The following is an 11,414-nucleotide window of genomic DNA, read 5'->3' on the forward strand; positions in this document are numbered from 1 at the left end:
TGACACTCAGCATTCTTCCCCACTTCCTGGAGCCAGGAGACCCTGACATCCCAACTTATTTTTAGTCCGTTGCCTCTGGAGCGGGGCTGCTGGCCCTGGGCCTCACCCCACCCTGTCCCCTGCCCCTGGGAGGACAGCCTAGAGCCAGAAGTCACCTCAGATCGTGAGCAAACCCACACCCAAGCCATAATGGGGACGGTACTGCCCCCTCCTGCTCCCCCTCCCACTCCCCTCCTGCCTAAGACACCAGCCACCAGTCCTCTGCAGAGACAGCCCTCCCGAAGGCCTCCCTCCTGGCTTCCAGCCCTCCCCCAGCCCCTGCCCTGCCTCCCCTCCCGGAGAATTCGGTGTTCTGTTGCTGCCCTCCATCCCCAGTGCTCTGTAACCTTGGTGCTGGGGACCCCTTTCTTGCTCCCAGGATCCCCCAAGAGGCCCCCCACCTAACCCCTAAGGGGGTCCTCTCTCTCAGACACAGGGTCCTCCCTCTGCTTATCACAGTCCTGCTGTCCATCCCGTGACTGCAGCAAGATGGACAAGGGGCGGAGAGTGGGGGGCGGAGGGCTTCACGGGGGACAGCCTCTACCCACCTCCCCAGTCCCTAGCAGTCTGCCTGGGCCCCAGACTTGCACACTCTGCCCAGCCAAACCAAAGCCATGCTGGGGGACTCACAGCCCACTGGCCCCACCCCAAACAACAACCAACACCTGTTACTGGTCAAGCCCATCTCTTGAGGCTCCAACTTCCCACCCTCTTGTCTACTCTTTCTCCCTGCCTGGAAGGAGATCTTATACATATGATTTTTTTCTGTCCCTCGCCACATTTCCAGGGACATTTTAACACCCCCGGAGACTGGTGTCGGTACAGAGGGCCATTTTCACTATGTGTTGGCACCTGTCAGGCCTGGGAGACAAAGTGGACCAGACCATTAATGACCACGAACTGCACAGAGCTTACATTCCAGTAGGGGATGAAAACGGGGGGCAGACAGGTAAGTGGGAGATCCAGCAGGCTAGCTGGTCATAGCAGGGAGGAAACTTACAGCAAGAAAAGGGGTAAGTGCTTGGTCAGGGTGGGGTCGGAGTCCTGGTGCACCTTGAGGGATGGCCTTGTGTTCTGCAGGTGGAGGGAAATTGGGCTCAGAGTCCGCTCCTGGAACACAGGGAGCAACGACATCTGCTCCAGCCAGGTGATCAGACCCACAGGCAGCAAGACAGGCTGTTCAACTGTGTGGGCCAGGTGGCTCTTGAGACATCCTTGCCTTGCTTTACACACTCTCGAGAGAATCAGACCTCCTAGTGACCCTGCACTCAATTTCCCCTCTTCCTGCCCAGCTCTGGCTCTGGTCAAGGTGTGCTGGCCCAAGGTGTCTCCCATCCAATCTCCACCATGCTGTCTGACCCCCGTTCCCTCTGCGTTTCCATGTGCAACCTTCTCAGACTCTCTGGGGTTCCCCTGGCCACTGACACCTGCCCCCTTGGGTCCTCCTGTGACAGCAGCAGTGCAGAAAGCTTACAGGTCTCCAGGAACAACCCTCTTTACCACCCCCAGTGGCTCCCCTGGCGTCAGGCTGGGCAGCCCTTGCCCCCACGCCCACCAAGGCCAAGGCCAGGATTCTCCCTAGCCCTGAGGGACAAATAGGTTTCATCTTGCACAGCAGCCGCCACCATTTGAGGACGGCTGCCCGGCACTGCCTGCAGCCTTGTCTCCACTCACAGAGTTCAGGGACCCAGTCCTGATGACCACCACGAGCACAGCAGTAAAGGGGTATGCACACACAGGGTACATTTGACACACTGGCCTGAAAACCTTCCCTTCCCAGCTACAACGCACTGGAGAGAGCCTGGCAGAAGCTCTTGGTGGGGGAGGATTTGGAGCCCATGGAAGGAAGGGGTGAGGGAAGGTGGGAAGAACAGACCCCCTGTGCCAGATGGGGCCATCTTCCTGGGTACAGAAACCACCCTCCTTCCATCAGGCCACTAAGTGGTGACTCAGGGGAAACTCTGCAAGCTGACCTTGGAGAGGTCCCGGGCTTTGAGAGGAGATCCTGGCTCTGCCACTCACGTGTACCAGCTCTGCACCCCCCTCACTCTACCAGGACATTTTCTATACCACCTCTCCCTCTCAGCACACTTCTCCAATCCTAATGTAGTTAATATCCCATTTCAAATAGGGGGAAACTGAGGCACAGAGAGGTTTCATGGTTTGCCTGAGATCACACAGCCCATTGACAACAAAGCCAGGTTTAACTGCAGAGTACCCTTTCCAGGCTGCCACTGGGATGACCCAACCATGCACACTCTCTTTCTGTCCCCGTTCTGTCTGTCGCCGTGTCGTCTTCCACACTCCTGGACAGGTTCTTCCCACCAGCTCCTAGGATGTCCTGGTGCTTTCCTAGCTCTGTGAGACGGTTCTCCCACCCTTAGCTCCACCAAGACCAGGAAGGAAACTTCCAACAGAATTTCTCCAAGAAACGATGGAAAACAAAACAGAACAATTCAACCCCAAAGCGGAGACACACTCCCAGAGCGCAGGGTCCCCAGCCTTAGGTGACTAAGGCCAAAGCTGCCCTAGTTTGCTGGGAAAACTCACTCAGCGAGCGATGTTTCCTGGCAACTGCTCTGAGCCAGGCTGTGAGGGGAGCAAAGGCACCAACGGGGCAGCCGAGTCTCTGCCGTCGTCATCCATCCTCCGGGAGGCAAGAGGCACCTCACCACAGCTGGGGCTAGAGTGGGGTTCCTGTCAGGGGCTACATCTCTCTATGTCATTTTAGTCTGTGACCCTCTGGGAACATGTTTTCCCCAGGAGCCCTTCTCCTGCTTACCCTCCCGGGAACCTCACCCACATCTCTTGCCCTTCCCCGCCTTGCTTTAGACCCAACACAGAGCAGGGCCTGGCTTCCGCACCACCACCCCCCGCCCATAGGCACATGTCTGTCCCCCGTCCCACTGGCTCCCGACCTGCCATAGAGGGATGGCTTCCGAGGTGGCCATTCTGAAGTTCACACCGCCAAGGTTTCCCAGGGATGCAAGCACGGAGGGCAGGAGAGGGAGGTGGCTGAGGGTGTGTTCCATGAGGGGACGGAGGCCCTAGGCACCCACGAGGAGGAGGCCTGGTGGGTGGGAAGGGGGAGCTGCTTCCAGAAAATGGATAGGTAGAAAAAAGCAGGAGTAGGGTGGGGGCAGGAGGCCACTGACTGGGCGCCCCCTCCTCTCTCTGCCCCTGCCCAGTGCTTCTTGAGGGGAGAACCCAGGACATCACTGGATCATGCTCCAGTCCAACTCCTTCATCTGACAATGAGGAATTTGAAGCCCAGAGAGGTAAAGGGATTTGCCCAAGGTCACCGAGCAATTCGATGGCCCTACTGGGACCATGGCCCGAGCCTCTGGCCCCTGGCCAATGCTTCTACAACAGCCGAGGAAATCCTTGAAACAGTCACCCATCCCGTACCCACCCGAACTCCAGCTGCCAGTCAGCGTGGGGTGGAGAGGCCATAGCCTGCCCAGATTTGTAGCCGGGACGCAGCGTGACAATGACACTGGGGGATTGACCAAGAATGCCCAGGAACCTCGTGGAGCCTGCTGCCTGGCTCCACACTGGGAGGGGGGGCTGGGTTTAACCCTCACCTCCCCACAATTCAGTGTCCAGGGACCCCAGCAGCAGGCTCGGGCAGCCTCCCAGGCTCCCTCTCTCCCAGCTGCAGCCAGCCGAGTGTGGGAACAGGGAAAAATGGACACCTGGGCTCCAGACTGCCACCCACACTCCACGGCCCAGCCCTTTTCCCTCCTGAAGCAGCCCAGGTCCCTATGGGAGCAGAGGTTCCCATCTGAGCCTTGGCCCTCTGGCTTCTGCACCCGGAAGGCCACCCCCAGCTCCAGAAGGGGCCTGCCCCCCCCCCCGGAAATCAAAGGTCAGGACCCTCGCAGCCTGGGCTGGGGCCCAGCACCTCCCCCACCTGCCAGAGCACCGGGGACCCCAGAGGGCTGCAGCGGGGCCAGAAATAGCCCCAACTTGCCAGGAAGGGAAGCTCTTTTTTAGACTCTTGTACGTTCTGGACCCTTTGCAACAATTGTCCTTGGAGCCTGCAGGCCCCCTGAAGAGCCAGGACTATCCCCAAGGGGGAGGCAGGAGTCAGATGGTCAGCAGGAGGCAGAGGGGACACTCAGGGAAGGGGGAGCCAGCCTCTAAGGACCCGGAAGTGGGAAGGGCCGGGAGAGGGGAGGAGAGAGGAAAGGAAGAGAGGATGAGAGGAGGGAAGGGGGGTGAAATCCCAGGGGGAGAGGGTGGGTATTAAGGGGAGGATGCTCTTCCTTTGAAATCACTGCTAATCAATAGATGGCCACAAGGCCAACCCAAGGGCAGGAGCCTTTGGCCAAAGGCCAGGGGAGGGTGTGAGAAGATCAGAGCCAGCGAGCCCTGGGGAGGGTGCAAGCTGACATCCAGGCTCCTTCCAGCTCTGGCGTGCTGACAACAGCCTTCCCCACGCCGGACGGAAGGACGGACGGATGTAGGAGCACGAAAAATCCCAGAATCTAATTTTAGCTAAGTGCTCCCGCCTCCCCTGCTAACAGTGAGCAGAGCTTCCCACCCCTGCCTGGCTCCCGCTCTAATGGAGGTACCAGCAGGCTGGGAGATAACCCTGCCCCCAAGCCCATGGGGTCTCTGTAGAGGCGCCCTCTGTCTAGCACAGGCAGGGGCTTTGCTGGCTGGGAGGGCCCCAGGCCTGCTCCCCCACTGTTGAGAAGGCAGATACTGAGGCCAGTTAGTGACACAGTTGAGATTGAACTGGGCGGGTTGGTGTCCTGGCTCTGGATGACCTCAGGCAAGGCGCTCAATCTCCCTAGGCCTCAGCTTCCTCTCCTACGAAATGGGAATAGTGGTTGCTCTCATCTCAGATGATGCCATGGCAGGCACTAGTCCTGATAACTCAGAGCTTGTCAATATTCCTCTGCCACTCTCCATCCCAGAGGGCCCCAAACTGATCGGTCACCCCAGACCCAGCCTGCCTCTGCACCAAGGCACAAAGAGGAAGAAAACACAGCCCTAAGCCTGCCCAAGAGCTTGACCCTAAGAACAACGGATTAACTCCAGGAACTTCCGAAGCTGGATCTTCCAGAAAGCCAGGGGTCACGGCGGAGATGGGGCCTCCAAGCTATAGGGAACCCTAGGGACCATGGGGTCAATCCCTCATGGGCAGGCAGGGACACCGAGGCCCCAAGAAGGACCCAGGCTCAGGGGCAGCTGGACAAATGATGGCAGAAACAGAGCATGGCCCCAGCCTCCCAGCCACATCCCCACCATGGTTTTCATTGGTACCGAGTCCCACACCAGCCTGGAGGTTCCCAGCAACTGGGCCCTCTAAACAGAACTCCTGTCCAGCGCCAGGGAACCAAAGGTGGCCCAGTATCATCTCCACCTGGCCAGAAGCCTCCCTAGGCCCCGCCAGCAGCAACCCCATCTGCACGGTCTCACATCCTGTGCTCAGCGCCGCCTCACCAACGCAGAAGAGAGGATGGGGAGACGCAGGGGCCTGATGAAACTCACAAGCCCCCTCCACCTGGAGTCTTGGCAGTCGGCCAGCCAGCCCTCCCAGCACAGGTTCCTTTTGAATGGGTGGATTGGGGGTGCTGCCCGCAGCAAGGCCCCGAGAGGAATTCCCAGCAGCCCCGAATTTCTCGGCAGCTGGCCTGAGGCAGAGGCTGGCACTGTACCCCCTTTCAAGGGGGTCCCCTGTGCTGGAAGGACCCAGATTCTTACACTGCGAGTGAAACTGGAGAGGAGCTGTCTTCCAAAGCCATCCATCTCACCTCTTCTTTAACTGTCTTCATTAGCAGTCCCTCCCTTTGTCAGGGATGCCTTAAGACAGGAGATAGAAGGGTCTCCAGAAGGTAGAAGTGCCCCGCCAAGACAGCTCACATCCAGCGGGTGAACCGCCAAGCCTCCGTACCGCCTCCTGTCCCCCACCCTCACCGCCAAGGGGTGGGGGGGATTCCTCCTGGGAGGAGGCATGCAATTCCCCTACTCTCATGTCTGCTGCTCCGAGCCCACGTCTTTGACCCACTAACCCTCACCTGGGCTCAGGGTAAAATCCAAAGTAGGTGCCAGTCACAAGGAACAGCAGGAACAGGCTGTGAGAGGAGGAGAAGGTGGCCTGGGAACCAACTGTACCCCCTGTGAGCCGTGTGACTGTGGGCAGACCCCGGCGCTCTGCGCCTCAGATGTTCCGTCTGAGAACGGAACAAATAGCAAAATGGGGACAAGCCGGACACAGGCCCTTGCAGACAGCGGGCTGTCCCCGATGTTTCCTGAATGGGGCCTAGCTGTTCCTTGAGTCTAGATACAATCCCTTCCGTGTGAAGGTGTGGGACAGTGGGCACGGTGCCCGGCAGCCCGTGTTCTAGACCAGCTCCGCAGCCGCCTGGCTGCGGGGGGCAGGGGGCCAAGGCAAATCATCGCTCTCCAGCCTTCAGTCACTTCTTTAATAAACTCGGGGCTTTGGACCGAGCTGTCAGGAGTGGAAAACCTGTGGGAGCCAGGCCATTGCTTCCATATTCTGGAGCAGTGACAGACACGATGAGTCCATCACCGCGCTGCCGCCGACCGAGCCCAGCCAGGCACAGTTTCAGAGTCCCCCACCAGCCGGCGCCCCTCGAATGAGAGCTGGGGTGAGAGACAGAAACAGGATTCTTCTGTACCTTGAAGCTCTGCGATTCAGGGACCCAGCTGGGTGACCTCCAGCCTCAGTTTCCTCTTTGGCAAAATGGCCACACCCAGTGAGATTGTGTGGATTGAGTAAAAGGATGTTTTCAGTATTAGTACTCAAAATGGACGGCCAACCGTCCGGCTATAGCAGGGGTAATTGCTACGCTCTCCAGACTCTGGGCAGGGAGCCCTTCCCCCACCCCTCACAGACCCTTGGGCAAAAACAGTGTGGTTTGGTGGAAACAGCATGGGCCTGGGTGACCTCTGGCAAGTCAGTACATGTTTCTGAGCCTCGGTTTCCCCTGGACAAAATGGGCTGATACTTCTTTGACACTGTGGGCGTGAGGTTTAAATAAAGTAATTCAACCAAGTGCCAGAAAAGTGATCGGCTCGGTAGATGGGAACAAATAAGCTACTTTAATCTACCCTCATCAGGCCTCAGGGCCTTGACTTGGGAAAGCCAGGTTAGTAGGAGTTGCTGGGAGCTCCCCAGGGCAGGGTGAGGCTTTCTCATCAAGTCCTCGGTGAAGCCCCATGCCCCGATGTCTACCAGCAACCGTGGATACACAGGAATCTCCACTGGTTGCCCGTGGCACGGGGGGAATGTAAATCCTGGATGTGGGAGGTGGCCTCCCATGCCCGGACCCTGGGACCTCACCGCTCCTCCCTCTGCCCCCTCCCAGGCCTCACCCTTCCCTGGGGCATCCCCTGCCCTCAGAACCAGGCCACCCTGGCTCTGGGCCCCAGAGGCTCCCCTCACTGAGGTGGGATGGGATATCTTGGAGGCCGCATCTGGGAAACAAGGAGACCGATGGAACTGACATTCACAGGTCTTCCAGCTCTGGTGTTCGTGACTGAATCTTAGCGTGGGAGAGCCTGAAGGCGGCCGCCCTCCTGCCCTTCCTCCCCATGCTCCCCCAGCGCCAGAGGTGATGTCCAACGCCCTCCTCTGGCCCCTAGCTGCTGCACGTGACCGCCACGCTGATGCTCCAACTGTCACAAATCCGCCAGACGCACCTTTTCCACATTCTGTCTCCTGCCCAAAACACCTTTCCTGTCTTGCTTCTAGGTATACTCTGGCTCTTCCCGCAAGACCCAGCCCTAAGGCCCCCTCTTCCTAGAAGTCCTCCTTCTCCCTTAGCCAGGCGGCCAGTCTCAGGCTTCTCTGGCCACTGTCGTCCCACTGGCTGGTAATGATAAGGGATAAAACAGGCGAGCAGGTGGGCACAGACCCCGGGTGGGAACGCATGCTTAGAGATACCCGCGTAGCTGAGAAATAATGATTACTCCTCCAAGCTTTGGGCAACAAGGACACAGCTCACTTATTACAAAATATCCTTTATTGATAAAATAGCTCAGACTTTAAAAAAACAACAATGACAACAAACACCTGCATATCACAACAAGGGGGGGCCACAGGTGACCACAATAGCACAAGCCCCATGGGACACACACAAGACCAGCCAGCAGATGTCACAAGTCAGCCACTCCCCTGGGCCCAGCCTCAGCTGTCTTGCCCCAAAGCCACGCCCTGGCCTCACCCTGAGGTGAGGAAGGAGTCCTGAGACTCAGTCCTGAGACTGAGGAAGGAGCTAGACAGCCCTTCTCCCCAGGAGGGAATCTCTTTGGTCCCCTCCATTCTCTCCTCCCCAGAAAACTCTCTCGGCGCCCCTCCAGATCTGGCCAGGCCCATCAGAGTGCCCACCGGCCTGTGCTGCTCAACCCCAGCCCCATGCTAGCTGCCCGCTGGCTTCACATCCAAGCCAGGCACTCCTTGGAGAATGGGAAATGTCCTTCAAATGCTCCCCAGTGTTCCGGGTGCCAGGTCCCAGGAATGGGGTGACAACCAATAGGGAGAGGCCCCTGGAGTCCCATCCATGGACTGGAGCAACGTGGCTGGGTCAGAGATGGCCAGCCGGCCCCCATCCCATCTGGAGTAGGGTCGCTTATACATCACAGGGACCCACTGGGAACTTGGGGTCCTGCCTGGGTGCTCTGGTGGGAGGCTCCCGCAGGAGTCCCCAACACCCCACCTTGGGGGCTCGGTCACCCACCCCAGGCTCTCGTCCCAGACTGCTCCCATGGCATGGGTATTTTTAGCCCTCTTGGGAAAACAGCCCGCTTGATGACAAAAGACTTTTCCCCAACTGGGGGGCCCAAGTCACTGAAAAGCCCCTTGGTGGTGTGGGGGAAAACGTCGAGAAGTTGTCACGCAGCATAATAACTAAACCCTTGAAGGCATGAGAACATGTTCTCGAAAAATCCTTTGACTGAAATAGTGGTTCTCTCTACCATTCCCCACTTCCAGTTTGGGGTAAGAATTCACACACCCCAGGCACGGAATTAAAGTCTATACAGGAAGACAGGTGGTGGTAAACATAGAGAAAGGGGATTTTTATATCACCAAATAATCACATTTTCTGGTTCTCTAGTGTGTTCTCCCATGGCGCTCAAAGCTTTCTGCAAAGCCTTTCATCTCCCTGCAGCAAGTAGGCGGCAAGCCACCGTCACCCGTCGCTGGGTTTTTGCAGGAGGTGAATGCTAGTGATCAGGGATCTCCCGTCGAGGCAGAGGCCAGGCCCCCAGACCACCCCACCAAGGCGAGGCATCCACCGGCACACACCCACCTCCCAGAGGGGGGGCGGGTGAAGAAAATGATTCCAGAAAAGGTTCTGGCCTTTAAAGGAGCTACGAATCCAGAAGTAGATGGAAAGGGAAGAAGGCCCAGAAGCAGTGCCAGACCATAACCCCCCCACCCAGTGCCTGACAGGGACCACAGGCACCCAGCGTGGATCCCTCAATCCTGCCTCCTCCTCAGCAGCAGGTGCCTCTGGGAAAAGTGGCAGGCTGGCTTCCTGCTCTCTACCCGGGGAAGATGCGAAACAAACACCACAAGCAAGTGACCAGCCAGGGAACGCAGAGTCCTTGAGGAAGGAAAGCCCTCCCGTTGGCTTGCAGGGGTCTGGGGTACTGGGAGGGAAGGGCTCTATCCTAGCCTGGCTTTGGAGGCTTCAAATGGACCCCGGTGAGCACCCCTGCCCCTACCCCTCTCAGAGGGCTCCCAAGATGAGGCCTGCTAGATCCAGGCAGGAACCAGAAAGCCCCAGGGAGGTGGCCACAAAGAGGGCAAGAATCAGAGTGGCCCGGGTACCACCTGGCAACAACCCCATGCGGGCGGCAGGCAGGTGGCTCACCATGCCGTCTGGGTCCACTGGCGGCAAAGGATCCTTCGGAAGGCACGGCGAAAGTCCTGGTTAAAGATAGTGTAGATGACAGGGTTCAGCGAGCTGTTACAGTAGCCAATCCAGAAGAAGAACTGGAAGAGGCCATGGGGCACCTTGCAGCGCTGCGGGCAGATGGCACCCAGACTGTAGCTGAAGAAGAAGGGGAACCAGCAGAGCACAAAGACACCAATGACCACGGCCAGCACAAAGGTGAACCGCTTCTCCCGAGTCAGCTGTGCCCGCCGCCGCCACCACTGCCCACTCGCGGTGCCCACACCTCTGCCCAGGAGCACCTGGCCACGTAGGGTTGCCAGCACCCGGGAACCCTGTGGCTGCTGCAGGGGTGGGCTACAAGCCAATGCAGGAGAGGCTGGTAAGGCCTGAGGCTTGCACTCCTCCTCCTCTTCCTCCTCCTCCTCGTCAGCTTCCTCCTCTGGAGATGCCCCGCACACAACTTCCTTCTGACTCTGGCCTGAGTTGGGACGGGCTGACCAGGTGGGTGGCAAGGCAGGGGTCCCAGGATCTTCAGTGGTATCCCCCTCATCCTTTTCCCCAGTAGGCTTAGAGTGCCCATTGGCCTCCCCAGAAGCCACCAGCGAGGCCAGGGTAGGCAGTTTGGTCGAAGTCCCCGTAGGGACTGAGCGTGGCTGCTTGGACTCACCTGCCCCGGGGCCCCCCTTGGCCCTGGGACCTCTGCGGTGGCTGCGTTTGGCAATTAGGTAGATGCGCAGGTAGACGAGGATCATGATGAGGCAGGGTGCGAAGAAGGACCCGATGCTGGAGGCCAGGATGTACCAGGCCTCCTGGTTGAGTTTGCACTGGGGGCGCCCCCGGGGCTGGGGCCCTTGGTCGCCCTTGTAGATCAGCGGTGGCAGGGAGATGACGGCTGCGATGAGCCACACGGTGAGAATGATGCACTTGATGCGGCGCGGGGTGCGCTTGGAGTTGTACTCCAGCGCCCGGCTCACCGCCCAGTAGCGGTCCAGGCTGATGGCGCACAGGTGCACGATGGACGAGGTACAGAAGAGCACATCGAGCGCCAAGTACACCTCGCACCACGTGCGCCGGAAGTACCAGTAGCCCAGCAGCTCGTTGGCCAGCGAGAAGGGGATGATGAGCGTGGCCACCAGGATGTCAGCAGCGGCCAGCGACACCAGGAACAGGTTCTGTGGGGCGCGCAGCGAGCGGCTCGTCAGCACAGCCAAGATGACCAGCGCGTTGCCGAAGATGGTGAAGAGTATGAGGAACGTGATGACCGCCGCGATGGCCGCGGTGGCCTGCACCGAGTAGGGCTCCTGGTGGTCCATGGCGGGGTGGGACGCGCGGCCAGAGGGGTCGCCGCTCGCCCAGCGCGTGCTCAGCCGGCGACAGCACTGTCCTACCCAGCCGGCGACAGCACTGTCCTACCCAGCTAGGCTAGACGGGAGGATCAACCCCCTGGCGGCGCGGAAGGCGCTGGAGCCCCATGGCCAGGCCGAACGGGGGCCTAGA

At 59.1% G+C, this 11,414-nt stretch overlaps 1 protein-coding gene across 1 annotated transcript; it reads right to left on the reverse strand.

Annotated features, from left to right (window-relative positions):
- Window positions 1-9,889: 9,889 nt before the first annotated feature.
- ADRA2B (adrenoceptor alpha 2B) lies at window positions 9,890-11,230 on the reverse strand (the record flags this gene model as incomplete). The annotated part of the gene is made up of 1 exon (XM_080814159.1): window positions 9,890-11,230. One exon carries the CDS (start codon window positions 11,228-11,230, stop codon window positions 9,890-9,892), a length of 1,341 nt encoding a protein of 446 aa, XP_080670285.1.
- Window positions 11,231-11,414: the final 184 nt, after the last annotated feature.

Source organism: Martes martes (genome assembly GCF_963455335.1).
Source record: "Martes martes genome assembly, chromosome: 9".
In the NCBI taxonomy this organism is placed as follows: Eukaryota; Metazoa; Chordata; class Mammalia; order Carnivora; family Mustelidae; genus Martes; species Martes martes.